A 16,826-nucleotide genomic window follows, 5' to 3' on the forward strand; every position below is an offset into this window, starting at 1 on the left:
GTGAACGTGCCTTAGGCATGATGCAAGGAGGCATGAGGACTGCACATGTGGCCAGGGCAATAAATTGCAATGTCCGTACTGTGAGACGCCTAAGACAGCGCTACAGTGAGACAGGACGGACAGCTATGGCAGACCACGTGTAACAACACCTGCACAGGATCGGTACATCCAAAAATCACACCTGCGGGACAGGTACAGGATGGCAACAACAACTGCCTGAGTTACACCAGGGACGCACAATCCCGCCATCAGTGCTCAGACTGTCCGCAATAGGCTGAGAGAGGCTGGACTGAGGGCTAGTAAGCCTGTTGTAAGGCAGGTCCTCACCAGACATCAACGGCAACAACGTCGCCTATGGGCACAAAGCCACCGTCGCTGGACCAGACAGGACTGGCATAAAGTGCTCTTCACTGATGAGTCACGGTTTTGTCTCACCAGGGGTGATGGTCAGATTTGCGTTTATTGTCAAAGGAATGAGCGTTACACCGAGGCCTGTACTCTGGGGTGGGATCGATTTGGAGGTGGAGGGTCCGTCATGGTCTGGGGCGGTGTGTCACAGCATCATCGGACTGAGCTTGTTGTCACTGCAGGCAATCTCAACGCTGTGCGTTACAGGGAAGATATCCTCCTCCCTCGTGGTACCCTTCCTGCAGGCTCATCCTGACATGACCCTCCAGCATGACAATATCACCAGCCATACTGCTCGTTCTGTGCGTGATTCCGTGCTATGGCCAGCGAAGAGCCCGGATCTCAATCCCATTGAGCACATCGGGGACTTGTTGGATCGGAGGGTGAGGGCTAGGGCCATTCCCCCAAGAAATGTCTGGGAATTTGCAGGTGCCTTGGTGGAAGAGTGGGGGAACATCTCACAGCAAGAACTGGCAAATCTGGTGCAAATGAGGAGATGCACTGCAGTACTTAATGCAGCTGGTGGCCACACCAGATACTGACTGTTACTTTTGATTTTGACCCCCCCTTTGTTCATTCAATTTCTGTTAGTCACATGTCTGTGGAACTTGTTCAGTTTATGTCTCAGTTGTTGAATCTTATGTTCATACAAATATTTACACATGTTGAGTTTGCTGAAAATAAATGCAGTTGACAGTGAGAGGACGTTTTTTTTTTGCTGAGTTTATTAGATACCAAATAACCTTGTTTAACTTGTGGTTATTTTTTACCAAGTGATTCCATTGTGATTATCAAGAGTGAGTAAAAAGTTTGAAATTAACATGATTTGAACGTTGACAAAGAGCGCTGTTCTGTGTGTCTCATGGTCCTTACCGTCACTCTCCATATCGTCGTTGAAGACCAGACTGTCCTCTAAAGACAGGAAGCTGGAGTCATCACTCTCGTCTGACATGTACCCAGAGGTAAGGCAGGGGTCAGCTAGAGACCTGGGGGTGGAGGGGGTAGGGGTCGTCTTACCCCTCTGGAAGGATAACACGTACCGAGCTAAACACGCACCCTTACCTGAAAACACAACACAGAGAACACGCCTTTATCCCAGGTTTTTAACCCAAATACATATGCACACGTACAGTACATAACAAAATAAATGTTCTATTCATTCTAGATTGGAAATGTGTAAGCAATATGATAGTTACAGCTTTCCTTCAAATAAGATATAGAGATCTACAGGAGAATCTAAGAAGGAGAGTCTATAACTGGAAATCAGCATCAGTGACTAGACTCACTTGTGCTGGAGGGTAGACTGTTGGCGCGACCTCGTTCAGCGAGCAGGGGGCTGAGCCAGGCAGCATCCACCCGACCCAGCCTGAACCCCCCCAGACAGAGGGCATTGTTGTTCAGGTCCAGCCCCAGACGCCCTAGTAGCTGGATGACCGCAGGGCCGTCCCCACGACGCACGCTGGCCCCCAGGGCCCCACGCAGGTGCTGCTCATGGACCCCTCGGCTGAGAAGCAGCACCACAAGCTGCAGAGGCCCGCCCTGCTCACACACCTGGGAGGGGATGCAGTGGGGAAGTGGTTGAGCAGGCGGGGGGGGGGGTCGAAGGGCAAAGCCTAGGAACTGAGCTCCCAAAATGAAACTAATTTAGAAAATGTTTTGGGCCTGAAAGACCCAGAGTTACCTCTGCTGCAAAGGATAAGTTCACGATTCCATGTGTTGTTTCATAGTTTATGTCTTCACTATTATTCCAAAATGTAGAAAATAATAAATATAAAGAAAAACCTTTGAATGAGTAGGTGTGTCCAAACTATTGACTGGTAATGTACATACAGCTGAAGTCGGAGGTTTACATATACTTAGGTTGGAGTCATTAAAACTAGTTTTTCAACCACTCCACAAATTTCTTGTTAACAAACTATAGTTTTGGCAAGTCAGTTAGGACATCTACTTTGTGCATGACAAGTAATTTTTCCAACAATCCAACAATTTTTCCAACAATCCGGGTTGGTGCCCCCCCTTGGGTTGTGCCGTGGCGGAGATCTTTGTGGGCTATACCCGGCCTTGTCTCAGGATGGTAAGTTGGTGGTTGAAGATATCTGTCTAGTGGTGTGGGGGCTGTGCTTTGGCAAAGTGGGTGTAGTTATATCCTGCCTGTTTGGTCCTGTCTGAGGGGACAGTGTCACAGTGTCTCCCGACCCCTCCTGTCTCAGCCTCCAGTATTTATGCTGCAGTAGTTTATGTGTCGGGGGGCTAGGGTCAGTCTGTTATATCTGGAGTATTTCTCCTGTCTTATCCGATGTCCTGTGTAAATTTAAGTATGCTCTCTCTAATTTTCTTTCTTTCTCTCAGAGGACCTGAGCCTTAGGACCATTCCTCAGGACTACCTGGCCTGATGCCTCCTTGCTGTCCCCAGTCCACCTGGCCGTGCTGCTGCTCCAGTTTCAACTGTTTTGCCTGCGGCTATGAAACCCTGACCTGTTCACCGGACATGCTACCTGTCCCAGACCTGCTGTTTTCAACTCTCTAGAGACAGCAGGAGCGGTAGAGATACTCTGAATGATCGGCTTTGAAAAGCAGGAGGAGGGACTGGTGCACTTCACAAAATAGATGGCATCATGAGTCAGGAAAATTATGTGGATATATTGAAGCAACATCTCAAGACATCCGTCAGGAAGTTAAAGCTTGTTCGCAAATGGGTCTTCCAAATGGACAATGACCCCAACTATACTTCCAAAGTTGTGGTAAAATGGCTTAAGGACAACAAAGTCAAGGTATTAGAGTGGCCATCACAAAGCCCTGACCTCAATCCTATAGAAAATGTGTGGGCAGAACTGAAAAGGCGTGTGCAAGCAAGGAGGCCTACAAACCTGATTCAGTTACACCAGCTCTGTCAAGAGGAATGGGCCAAAATTCACCCAACTTATTGTGGGAAGCTTGTGGAAGGCTACCCAAAATGTTTGACCCAAGTTAAACAATTTAAAGGCAATGCTACCAAATACTAATTGAGTGTATGTAAACTTCTGACCCACTGGGAATGTGATGAAAGAAAAGCTGAAATAAATAATTCTCTCTACTATTATTCTGACATTTCACATCCTTAAAATAAAGTGGTGATCCTAACTGACCTAAGACAGGGAATGTTTACTGGGATTAAATGTCGTGAATTGTGAAAAACTGAGTTTAAATGTATTTAGCTAAGGTGTATGTAAACTTCCAACTTCAACTGTACATACACACATACACATACAGACGTACACACACACACAAATCACATTTCATCAGATCCCCATAGAGATCATTGCTGACCTGGTATATGAGCGACTCGGTCTTGGTCTTCTTGTTGATGTCGGCTCCTAGCTGGATGAGACACTCAGCCATGAGCACATCCCCGTCCTTACAGGCCTTCTCCAGCATACTGTACCTCAGCTCTGCATCGCCACACATCTTGGACAGGGCCAGGCATGCAGCCTTACGCAGCTGGGAGAGCTAGAGGAAGAGAGAGAGACAAAGATGAGAGAGAGACAGAGAGAGAGAGAGGTGGGGGGATAATGGGGGGAGAAGGGGAAGTTATGAGATGAGTAAGGAAGGAAGAAGACCAAGGATTACAGAGTATGAGAACAGACACACAGGCTTACCGGGTAGCTGCACCGGTCAGGTGGTCCTTCTTTGAGCTGGAGGAAGATCTCTCTGTCAAAGCCTTCCCTCTGGAGCTCCCCTGCTGCCCCTGAGCAGGCCTCCAGCATTCGGAGGGCCACCTGGAACCCCTATTTAGTTAAAAAAAAAACGTGTGTCATTAATTGAAATAACTGGAAATCTTCTAGACAAATATGGCTTTGAGGACCATAGAGGATTACTCACCTTTAGCAGCATCTCTGTGTCCTCCCTGTACTGCAGGAGACTGGTAACGAGAACAGACGCCAGGACGGGAACTATCATCCTGGACAGCTTCTTCTTAGACACAAGGCAGTAGAGGAGGTTTAGACCCCAGTAGTGTATTTCTATTGAAGAGGCGGGAAGGGAGTCAGTGTATTTATATTGAAGAGGCAGGAAGGGAGTCAGTGTATTTATATTGAAGAGGCAGGAAGGGAGTCAGTGTATTTATATTGAAGAGGCAGGAAGGGAGTCAGTGTATTTATATTGAAGAGGCAGGAAGGGAGTCAGTGTATTTATATTGAAGAGGCAGGAAGGGAGTCAGTGTATTTATATTGAAGAGGCAGGAAGGGAGTCAGTGTATTTATATTGAAGAGGCGGGAAGGGAGTCAGTGTATTTATATTGAAGAGGCAGGAAGGGAGTCAGTGTATTTATATTGAAGAGGCAGGAAGGGAGTCAGTGTATTTATATTGAAGAGGCAGGAAGGGAGTCAGTGTATTTATATTGAAGAGGCAGGAAGGGAGTCAGTGTATTTCTATTGAAGAGGCAGGAAGGGAGTCAGTGTATTTATATTGAAGAGGCAGGAAGGGAGCCAGTGTATTTATATTGAAGAGGCAGGAAGGGAGTCAGTGTATTTATATTGAAGAGGCGGGAAGGGAGTCAGTGTATTTATATTGAAGAGGCAGGAAGGGAGTCAGTGTATTTATATTGAAGAGGCAGGAAGGGAGTCAGTGTATTTATATTGAAGAGGCAGGTAGGGAGTCAGTATATTTATATTGAAGAGGCAGGAAGGGAGCCAGTGTATTTATATTGAAGAGGCAGGAAGGGAGCCAGTGTATTTATATTGAAGAGGCAGGAAAGGAGTCAGTGTATTTATATTGAAGAGGCAGGAAGGGAGTCAGTGTATTTATATTGAAGAGGCAGGAAGGGAGTCAGTGTATTTATATTGAAGAGGCTGGAAGGGAGTCAGTGTATTTATATTGAAGAGGCAGGAAGGGAGTCAGTATATATATATTGAAGAGGCAGGAAGGGAGTCAGTGTATTTTTATTGAAGAGGCAGGAAGGAAGCCAGTGTATTTATATTGAAGAGGCAGGAAGGGAGTCAGTGTATTTATATTGAAGAGGCAGGAAGGGAGTCAGTGTATTTATATTGAAGAGGCAGGAAGGGAGTCAGTGTATTTATATTGAAGAGGCAGGAAGGGAGTCAGTGTATTTATATTGAAGAGGCAGGAAGGGAGTCAGTGTATTTATATTGAAGAGGCAGGAAGGGAGTCAGTGTATTTATATTGAAGAGGCAGGAAGGGAGTCAGGGACAGAGCCTTTATGTCTCTGCTTTACTTGTCTTTATTCATGTTACTCGACAGGGACAATGCACATTGATCGCCATTTCTGTAAACGTGCCAGATTTAGCAAGCAGTGTAACTACTCTCTCTCACCTCGTTCCCTAGGGAACATCTGTAGTGTGTGCAGCACAGTGTCTATCGCCCCCTGTTGACAGAGCAGGTCTACAGCACCAGAGCAGTCAGCCAGGGCAGACAGAACACGCAGGCCACACTCCTGGATGGCTGCACTGCTAATAAACTACCTCACAAACAACAAAAAGGTATATATTTTAAGGTGAGTCTATTATTAACAAGGATAACTGTGAATTCTAGGGACCAGGGATTGTATTCCTAAATTGTCTCAGATTAGGAGTGCTGATCTAGTAACAGTTTTAGGATGTGCCTTTTAGATCACAATTGATAGGATTACAGGGACAGGGTGGACCTGATCCTTGATCAATACTCCTACTGAGATGCATTGTGAACACGGGCCCTGATTTGAGCAGGGAATGAATTGCATGGGGCGATATGATTACCCTGTTGAGTGTCTCTAGGTAGACTGTGTGGGCCCCCTCCACCACACTCTGGTTCTTCTGCACCCTCAGAGACACGTCCACTGTGTCTGGATCAGCCACAGACACACCGTGATCAGACACCCGCAAACTTCGATCTGCTCAAACACACAAAAAGATGACCGAAAATACATTCAGATTTCATTATCTAAATACAGCTGACTAAGACAAAAGGACTCTCTAGCAGTCTTGCTTTGGGCATTATGGCTGGAGCTTGATACACGTATGCACACGTATGCACACCCGAAAATGCTTCAACACTTGTGAACACGTACACATACCTAAATACTTTTAAAAACACATGTAAATACTGGAACACTTGTACACCATAAGTGTTGACTGTCTATGTGCGTCTCCTACCAGGACAGAGGAAGGCCAGGCTGGCCCTCAGAGCTTCCAGCTGGACCTCAGGTATGAAGTTATGGACCTTCATGGTCCTAACGATCTGACCCATGGCCATGTCCAGTTCATCCAGACTGGCCATCCTACAGAGAGAGGCAAGGGACATGAGTAGTACCCTAGACCAGTGGTTCCCAAACCCGGGACCATTGGTCACCCCCCCCCCCATAAAAACAATAATCATTTTAAGGAACTCAGTCAGGCTTACTCTTGAAAATTGTAATAGTAGAATTCACAAGGTGCAATTTCCAAATTGGCAAGTGCATCAGCAGTTCCTCTTTTTATGTTAGTCATTACATACCTTCGAACTAAAGCAGTGATTGTCAACCCGGAGTACTGATACCCCAAACTAACAAGTTTGGAACATACTGTTAACCTGTATTTATACTGAATATTCTCATTGCGATCAAATCTGTTTTGTAAGACAGACCTGTTCCACAAGAGAAACCTGCTCTGCAAGTAGGAACCTCTTCAGAAGTTGACTGATGTAATTAGACTAAGCCCGCAACAGGAATGTGTAAATGTCAGTGGAAATCATGTCAGTTGATGTGAGTTGAAATGATTCCCACCTTCCCTTGAAGAGCAGGTGGAGCAGTTTACATCCACCTGCGGAGACCTCTGGAGAGGACAGATGTCTCTTCATCATCTCCACCACGTTCACATGGAGGCCGTTGGACAACAACAGAGATCGCATTTTACCTGCAAACGCACGCGCACACACACACACACACACACACACACACACGCTGTTAAATCTTTAGCAGTAATAAGCAGAGGCTGAAGCCTGACCTGACTGAATGTCACCTCAGACTATGGGTAGTAACAGGAGCTAGTCTGACTCACTATTGTAGGTGATGAGTGTTCCCATGGCGCTGGCAGCAGCCTGGAACACCCCAGGGGAGGAGGAGTGGAGCAGCATGGCAGCCATGATCTGTCTGTGGACTGGTGTCCTGGGGAGCACACCATCACTGTCAATCACAATACCAGCAAGATTGTAAACGCTTAAGCGAATGGTCAATGACAATACCATGAGGAAAGCTCATGGTAACGGACTACCTTCCGTCTTGCTCTTCTGTGGAATGGTGCCATGACTCGCTGCCATGCAATAGCAGGCTGTGTATGGCCCAACATGCAGCTTCCTAGGGGGGAGATGGTTAGAAACAGAAAGAGAGAGATGAGGACAGACAGAAAGAGGGAAGAGTAGTAGGACAGTGGCTAAAATGTCAATATAAGACTAGCTAATAGATGATGTGTGATATAAAGTGCTGAGGACTTACCTGCACTGTGGAATCAGCAGCATGGACCTCCAGAGCTCTGCAGCAGGCCTCCATCCAGCACAACCCCACATCATCCACCGCCTCCTCCTTCCCTCTGTTCTCCTCCGCCTCTCCCTCCTCCATCCCTTCATTCACCACAGCTTTGCTCTGCACTATGGTTTCAGCTGAGTGGACGAGAAACAGGAAACAACAGTGGTGAGCCAGGTGTGTAGAAAGATGTGTGTGTTTCGAGTTTCATTAGCCGTATCTACTATACACCGTCCAACGAAATGCTTACAACAATACGAGGTAATAAAATATAAGAATATGGCCTCCAGAGTGGAGCAGCGGTCTAAGACACTGCAGTGCTTGATCCGTCACTACAGATCCGGGTTCGATCCCGGGCTGAGGCCCAGAGTCGTCCGGGTTAGGGGAGGGTTTGGCCAGCCGGGATGTCCTTGTCCCATCGCGCTCTAGCGCGACTCCTGTGGTGGACAGGGCGCAATGCACGCTGACATGGTCGCCAGTTGGACGGTGTTTCCTCCGACACATTGGTGCGGCTGGCTTCCGGGTTAAGCGAGCAGTGCGGCTTGGCAGGGTCATGTTTCGGAGGACGCATGGTTCTCGACCTTCGCCTCTCCCGAGTCAGTACGGGAGTTTCAGCGATGGGACAAGACTGTAACTACCAATTGGATACCACAAAATTGGGGAGAAAAAGTAAAATAAATAAATACAAAATAAGAAGAATATGAACATACAGTAAAAAATATTAAATATTTTAAGTATAATACAAGGCACAATTTAGTCCAATATTTACTTATGCTTTGGGGAAGGGGGGGATGGGGGCTAGTGTATAAACTGAGCAGTATAATAAGAGTCAGGTAGCAACAGTTGTGATGTGTGTGTAGCATGAATGTATATATGTGTGTGTGTGTGTGTGTGTGTGTGTGTGTGTGTGTGTGTGTGTGTGTGTGTTAAGGTGTGGAGAATCAGAGCAGGTGGTCAGGCCAGTTTAAGTGTTCAGCCGTCTGATGGCTTGGAGATAGAAACTGTCTCTGAGCCTGTTGGTATCACACCTCATGCTCCGATACCGTCTAAACGACGGAAGGGAGAGAACAGCTTGTGACTAGGCTGTGTGGGGTCCTTGATGATGCTGTGGGCCATCCTCAGGCACCGTTCTGAGTAGATGTCCTAAATGGGTGGGAGCACAATCCTAGTGATGTACTGGGCCGTCTTCACCACCCCCTGGAGGGCCTTGTGGTTGTGGATGGAGCAATTCCCATACCAGGCTGTGGTACAACCGGCAGGATGCTCTCGATGGTGCAGCGGTAGTATTTGGAGAAGATCCAGGACGGCATCCTGAATTTCTTCAGGTGCCTTAGGAAATAGATGTTGCTACCTCTTGACAACTTAGAACGTGTGACTCTTTTTACTGCTGTCCCGTTGATGTGGATTCGGGGCATATTCCCTCCTATGCTTCCTGAAGTCAACAATCAACTCCTCTGTTTTGCTGACCTTGACAGACCGCTTGTTGTCATGACACCACAATGCCAGTTCACTTACCTCCTCCCTTTAGGCTGACCTGTTGTCCCTATAGGCCTAAAACCGTGGTGTAGTCAACAAACTGTGTGTGTATGTGTGTGTGTGTGTACTCACTGAGGGCAGCCAGACAGGAGAGCGCAGCAGCTTGTAGAGTGGCGTTCTCAGGGTAAGTCAAACAGGCTCTTACAGTGACCCTATGCACCCCATTCAGCACCAGAATACTACAATATCTTTCTGAAAGAGATACATTGAACTATTGGTGAGGGGTGTGTTTATGGTGTCCGGGGGGTTTCCCCAGACTCATCGCTCAACTTTACATCAAGTTGCAGGGCTGTCGTGTGGCTGAAAAACAAATAAAGTATTTTGGCTTTAAATCCTACTGCTCATGACCTCTGACCCAGGAACTGACCTGATGTAAACTTCCTGAACAGACAGCAGCCGACCTCCTGCAGTGCCTCGACCTCTGGGAACGACTCCATGGCTCCAGCCACCACACTGTAACACCTCTCTCCCCCCGACATCAGGATCTCCACATTACTGGCTGCGATTGATTGATTGAATGATAGATTAATACTTCATTGATCCCCAAAGGGAAACTCAATGTCAGCAGCAAATGAAACAGACAAGTAGGGTTGCCAAATTCTGGTAACTTTCTGAAAAGTCCCAGATTTTCCAGAAATCCAGGTTGGAGCCTGGAGGATTCCCGGATTGCTTACTTATTACCTCCTCATTCCATCTTCCAACTAGGATTTCTGCCAAACCTGGGTATTTTGAGAAAGTTGCTAGAATTGTGCAACCCTACAGAAAAGAAAACACAAAAAAGAACACAATCTGAAAAAGAAGTGGCATGATACACGAGGTACACAGACGTCAGAGAACAACAACAACATGGTGATTTCCCATACCACACAGGAAACAGGCTTGACATTGGGTCAACTCAAATGAAGATAATCATTGTGAGGAGTGAGACAAGAACCTAACTATATATTTACTGAGAAAAATCTACCAATCTTCAAGAAAAGGCTCAAATCTAATTAATTGTTTTCAGTGGGCCTAGCAGCCAGAATATAAATTACAAATCATTTATTTGGTCCCAGAAATACTGTCCGAGAAAGGAATGTGACAAAAATAAGAGACAAGAGAAAAAGCAGCAAAGAGGGGTGGGGGTGGGGTAAACAGACATGTTTTGTATTCTTCTTCATTGGGGACTTACCAGGACCTGCTAGAGGAAGGAGTACCTTCATGGCCTGCAGAAACAGGTCTTCACTGTCGTGAAAATGGTGGAGAGCACCTAGAACCACACTGTGGTCCTGGTTCTCCAGAAACTCTACCAGGTCGTCATCAGACACTGCCAACACAGAGATGCACACAACATCAGTCAGAGTATGAAAGAATATGCCTGAAAAATCCCAGAACACATAAAAAAAAGTACTTCTTTGCAAATTTTGATAGCAAGGTAAAATCCCCAATTTGCAGTGCAGCCTAGGAATCTCCACTGGTGACTAGGAATCTCCACTGGTGACTAGGAATCTCCACTGGTGACTAGGAATCTCCACTGGTGACTAGGAATCTCCACCGGTGACTAGGAATCTCCACCGGTGACTAGGTATCTCCACCGGTGACTAGGTATATCCACTGGTGACTAGGTATATCCACTGGTGACTAGGTAACTCCACTGGTGACTAGGCATCTCCACTGGTGACTAGGTATCTCCACTGGTGACTAGGTATCTCCACTGGTGACTAGGTATCTCCACTGGTGACTAGGAATCTCCACTGGTGACTAGAAATCTCCACTGGTGACTAGAAATCTCCACTGGTGACTAGGTATCTCCACTAGTGACTAGGTATCTCCACTGGTGACTAGGTATATACACAGGTGACTAGGTATCTCCACTAGTGACTAGGTATATACACAGGTGACTAGGTATCTCCACTAGTGACTAGGTATCTCCACTGGTGACTAGGTATCTCCACTAGTGACTAGGAATCTCCACTGGTGACTAGGTATCTCCACTAGTGACTAGGAATCTCCACTGGTGACTAGGAATCTCCACTGGTGACTAGGTATCTCCACTGGTGACTAGGTATCTCCACTGGTGACTAGGTATCTCCACTGGTGACTAGGTATCTCCACTGGTGACTAGGTATCTCCACTGGTGACTAGGTATCTCCACTGGTGACTAGGTATCTCCACTGGTGACTAGGAATCTCCACTGGTGACTAGGAATCTCCACTGGTGACTAGGAATCTACACTGGTGACTAGGAATCTACACTGGTGACTAGGAATCTACACTGAGTGAACAATACATTAAGAACACCTGCTCTTTCCATGACATTGACTGATCAGATGAATCCAGGTGAAAACTATGATCCCTTATTGATGTCACTTGATAAATCCACTTTAATTCGTGTAGATGAAGAAGAGAAGACAGGTTAAACAAGGATTGTTAAGCTTCAAGACAATTGAGACATGGATTGTGTATGTGTGCACTTCAGAGGGTGAATGGGCAAGACAAAATATTGAAGTGCCTTTGAACGGGGTATGGTAGTAGGTACCAGGCACACCGGTTTGTGTCAAGAACTACAACGCTTCTGGGTTTTCACAATCAACAGTTTCCTGTGTCTATCAAGAATGGTCCACCACCGAAAGGCCACCCAGTCAACTTGACACAAATGCAGGAAGCATTGGAGTCAACATGGTCCAGCATCCCTGTGGAACGCTTTCGACACCTTGTAGAGTCCATGCCCTGACGAATTGAGGCTGTTCTGAGGGTAAAAGAGGAGGTGCAACTCAATTTTGGGAAGGTGTTCCTAATGTTTTCTAGACTCAGTGTATATCTCACCTCTGTCCAGTAGCAGCTGGAGACCACGGCAGCCCTGAATCTGAACCTCCTCACTGGAGGGGAAAGTCTTCATCCCCTCAACGATCAAACTAAACACATCCTCTTCCTCATCCCGAATCAACAACACGATCACATCTAGACACAGAGAAAAAAACATCTGTTGACACTTGAATTGAATCTGACCCCGCAGTGCTAATGTTTAATCACTTGTTATAAGCATGTATGAGCCTTATTAATGTCTTGTCAAAAGGTTTCTATAATGTTGTGTATCAAAATATAGACTTATTTACACAGGATCATAGACATTTTTGATGCATTGCTTCGCTGGTTAAGGACACTTTGACCTTTCGCCCATAGAGGAACTGAAAGCACCTAGGTTCACTTCCTACCTTGTAAATACCTCCCCCCAAGGACAGTCCTGGAAACTCCTGTGCTGTGTGTGCACATTTCTGTCTCGCTTAACCTTCACTTAATACTGATACTGTACTGTCCCTTTGACTAAAGAGAGAGTTGGAGTGGTGGGGAGAGGGGACCACGTGACCTAATTCAATTTGCTGCATTCTAAGGGCTCCTTGGCAACCATGGGTATGATGTCATATCTATTACATGATCTGTCAATAACTGAAAAGAATTGACTGAGGGCGGAAATCGACAGACAGAGCGAGTTTAAGATGAGATACGCCGAGTTAGACAATATGATGAATTGATTATCTTGATGACAGATAAATAGAGAGGACACTATTGGCCTGAGGGCTGGTAGTGGAGTACAGGTACAAGACATGGACAATTTAAACATTGTCTGATAGTATAATATACCACTTGTTGTTGCAGTTTCTGCCTGTAATGAGGGGGGGGGGGGGGGGGGGGGGGGGGGGGGGGCTGTCATTCCTATCACTTGAGCACGATCGGAACATCCCCTCCTTACAGACACAAAGTGCAAAAACAAGTGATACACTGTCATGTTTGTCTGTTTACTGTACTCCACTACAAGCAACAAGTGATATGACGGTCATGTGTATATGCTATGTTTACAGTCCTTGAATTCCTAACAATAATGCCTTAAAGAGATTCTCCGGTACTTTTGTATCCTTTTTAGCCAGCAGTTCTGAAAGTAGAGCTCACTAGCCAAAAGTAGTCTCTGAAAATGTAGTACTGTCACATATTGTATGTGCAGATATTGTATGAAGGTACGCTCTTGTCGCAGTGTCTGTAGTTTTGCTGTAAGGCTATGTTTACACAGATACACTACATTGTCAAAAGTAGGTGGACAACCCCTTAAAATTAGTAGATTTGGCTAATTCAGCCACACCCAATGCTGACAGATGTATAAAATCGAGCACACAGCCATGCAATCTCCATAGTCAAACATTGGCAATTGAATGCCTCGTACTTTAACTCAGTATACTGCAAAGAGCTACTGTATGTAGCTGCCGACGGCTCTTTCTGAGGTTAGCCTGGCACTGCATGCTGGTATCTTAATGTTATTTTTGTTAGGAATCATTTGTGTGTACTAGACTAATCTAGTGACTTTTTAACAACTACCATAACATATTTCTAGTTGAGTGACTCTGCTCCCAGAAGTCTGTGGCCCGTTGTTATCTTGAGTCATGGGAGGTGGGTGAAACTGTTGTAGAATGACATATTTATATAATAGCATATAAAAAGAGTTGACTAAGACCTAGTGGTCAAAGAAATAATTGCTGCATTAAACCTGCAAGAGGTAGTTCTTCTCCTGTCCTTTTCAAAATATGCTTTATTGTACCTGATCTGAGGAGCAGAGCCAGTGCCCTAAGCCCAACCATCATCACGCTGCAGTCTCCACTGTGCTGGGACAACACCTTAAGGATCTGCCTGGAAATCATACACAGGGTAAAACATAGTGGGGCGAGCACATATAAAATCACACGTGCACACAAACACACAAATAGTATGCACGTGCACACACACACAAATTTCTATTCAGTTTTTGCACCAACAGCACTGAACAGTAGGTTTATTTTGCATTTGTGCCCTTTCAATTCCCTGTGTGGCTTTGGACTTCCTTCCTTGTGGTTCCTGTACAGACAGAACGTAACAACAAAACAAGGACAACTCCTCCTACCCACAAATACCCTCAATATCCCGAGTTAGCTGGATGAACACATACTGCAAGGACATACGGAAAGTATTCAGACCCCTTGACTTTTTCCACATTTTGTTACGTTACAGCCTTATTCTAAAATGAATTCAATAATATTTTCCCCTCATCAATCTACACACAATACCCCATAATGACATAATGAAAATGCAGAAACTTTATTTATTTTTTTTTTTAAACATTTTTGCAAATGTATTAAAGACAAAAAATGTAAATATCACATTTACATAAGTATTCAGACCCTTTACTCAGTACTTTGTTGAAGCATCCTTGGTAGCGATTACATCCTTGAGTCTTCTTGGGTATGACGCTACAAGCTTGGCACACCTGTATTTGAAGAGCTTCTCCCATTCTTCTCTGCAGATCCTCTCAAGCTCTATCAGGTTGGAATGGGTGAGCGTTGCTGCACAGCTATTTTCAGTTCTCTCCAGAGATGTTCAATCAGGTTCAAGTCCGGACTCTAGCTGGGCCACTCAAGGACATTCAGAGACTTGTCCCGAAGCAACCCCTGCGTTGTCTTGGCTGTGTGCTTAGGGTCATTGTCCTGTTGGAAGGTGAACATTCACCCTGTCTGAGGTTCTGAGTGCTCTGGAGCAGGTTTTCATCAAGGATCTCTATGTACTTTGCTCCGTTCATCTTTCCCTTGATCCTGACTAGTCTCCCAGTCTCTGCCGCCGAAAAACATCACTACAGCATGATGCTGCCACCACTATGATTCACAGTAGGGATGGTGCCAGGTTTCCTTCAGATGTGACGCTTGGCATTCAGGCCAGTTCAATCTCTGTTTCATCAAACCAGAAAATCTTGTTTCTCATGGCCTGAGAGTCTTCAGGTGCCTTTTGGCAAACTCCAAGCGGGCTGTCATGCGCCTTTTACTGAGTAGTGGCTTCCTTCTGGCCACTCTACCATAAAGGCTTGATTGGTGGAATGCTGCAGAGATGGTTGTGCTTCTGGAAGGTTCTCCCATCTCCACAGAGGAACTCTGGAGCTCTGTCAGTGACCATCGGGTTCTTGGTCACCTCCCTGACCAACACCCTTCTCCCCCGATTGCTCAGTTTGGCCAGGCGGCCAGCACAAGCAAGAGTCTTGGTGGTTCTAAACTTCTTCCATTTAAGAATGATGGAGACATTTGTTGGTACCCTTCCCCAGATCTGTGCCTCAACACAATCCTGTCTCGGAGCTGTACAGACAATTCCTTCGACCTCAAGGCTTGGTCTTTGCTCTGACATTCACTGTCAACTGTGGGACCTTATATAGACAGGTGTGTACCTTTCTAAATTATGTCACTGAATTTACCACAGGTGGACTCCAATCAAGTTGTAGACACATCTCAAGGATGATCAATGGAAACAGGATGCACCTGAGCTCAATTTAGAATCTCATAGCAAAGGGTCTGAATACTTATGTAAATAAGGTATGTCTGTTTTGTATTTTCAATAATTTGCTAAAATTTCTAAAAACCAGTTTTTTCTTTGTCATAATCTACTGTGTGTAGATTGATTGGGGAAATGTTTTATTTAATCCATTTTAGAATAAGGCTGTAACGTAACAAAAAATGTAAAAGTCAATGGGTCTGAATACTTTCCCCCCTGTAAGGGGGTCTTCCACTACTTACTGATGCACTCCAAGTACCTCCCAGTCTTTCCCTGCTCCCAGGGGCCTGACCAGTGAGTCCAAGGTGGAAGGACATATCTCCATCAGCCGACACAGCAACGACCATCCCACCTACAGGGAAAATATATATTTTATAAATAAACTGTATACTGTATAAATAAAATCACTGGTAACACTTTACAAGACAGTGTACATATTCCTGTAAGTCTAGTCAAGTACAGTTTAAGTACAGCGTAACAACAAGTCGTTAGAATATCTCACACTAGAGCTTGAATGTAAAGTGTGACCCTGACAGATGAGGTCATGTGACCCAAGCAGGTGTTTAGTCACACTCCTATCCAGGCCTTCTGTTTGATTAGTACTACAGTACAACTGTATTATATGTGTAAAGACAATAGCGCTCAGCTGGCTGATGATCAGTGAGTTGTGATAATGGGTTACCTGTTGCACCCCTCTGCTGTTGCTGTAAGTCGACAACACCACCATAAGAGGCACATGGACATCTTTATCCTCAAATAGCTCTGCTGCTGACAGGAAAGATTAGAGGAGAGACAGAGGAGTGGATTGACAGAGGAGAGGAGTGACAATGGAGAGGAGAGAGAAAGGAGAGACAGGGGAGGAGAGACAGAGGAGAGGAGAGATAAGAGAGATAGTGGAGAGACAGGGAAGAGATAAGAGAGACGGGAGAGATAAGAGAGACAGGGGAGAGGAGAGAAAGTGGAGGAGAGACAGAGGAGAGGAGGAGAGGGACAGGAGAGACAGAGGAGAGGGACATCAGAGACAGAGAGGAGAAACAAAGGAGAGGGAGAGGAGGGGTAATGACATGTTCTTTCAGTTCAATAACGAGCTAATTTATATT

General features: G+C 45.6%; 1 protein-coding gene across 4 annotated transcripts in view; it reads right to left on the reverse strand.

Moving 5' to 3' along the window:
* The window catches only part of LOC139375158 (leucine-rich repeat kinase 2), a 50,658-nt gene that overhangs the window by 32,884 nt on the left and 948 nt on the right, over positions 1-16,826 (reverse strand). For 3 of the 4 annotated variants that reach the window (XM_071116713.1, XM_071116683.1, XM_071116693.1), the window contains exons 2-20: positions 16,409-16,494; positions 15,969-16,078; positions 13,979-14,067; positions 12,217-12,351; positions 10,584-10,718; positions 9,780-9,911; positions 9,485-9,604; positions 7,850-8,013; positions 7,629-7,711; positions 7,416-7,522; positions 7,142-7,271; positions 6,534-6,658; positions 6,138-6,271; positions 5,716-5,860; positions 4,267-4,406; positions 4,044-4,172; positions 3,715-3,894; positions 1,695-1,959; positions 1,282-1,470 (exon numbers count right to left, since the gene is read on the reverse strand). In XM_071116713.1, the coding sequence (XP_070972814.1) occupies positions 1,282-1,470; positions 1,695-1,959; positions 3,715-3,894; positions 4,044-4,172; positions 4,267-4,406; positions 5,716-5,860; positions 6,138-6,271; positions 6,534-6,658; positions 7,142-7,271; positions 7,416-7,522; positions 7,629-7,711; positions 7,850-8,013; positions 9,485-9,604; positions 9,780-9,911; positions 10,584-10,718; positions 12,217-12,351; positions 13,979-14,067; positions 15,969-16,078; positions 16,409-16,494 (2,598 nt within the window). The remainder of the gene's footprint in view (positions 1-1,281; positions 1,471-1,694; positions 1,960-3,714; positions 3,895-4,043; positions 4,173-4,266; positions 4,407-5,715; positions 5,861-6,137; positions 6,272-6,533; positions 6,659-7,141; positions 7,272-7,415; positions 7,523-7,628; positions 7,712-7,849; positions 8,014-9,484; positions 9,605-9,779; positions 9,912-10,583; positions 10,719-12,216; positions 12,352-13,978; positions 14,068-15,968; positions 16,079-16,408; positions 16,495-16,826) is intronic. The other variant, XM_071116703.1, reaches the window with a different exon arrangement.

Source organism: Oncorhynchus clarkii, chromosome 2, assembly GCF_045791955.1.
Source record: "Oncorhynchus clarkii lewisi isolate Uvic-CL-2024 chromosome 2, UVic_Ocla_1.0, whole genome shotgun sequence".
NCBI classification, from domain to species: Eukaryota; Metazoa; Chordata; class Actinopteri; order Salmoniformes; family Salmonidae; genus Oncorhynchus; species Oncorhynchus clarkii.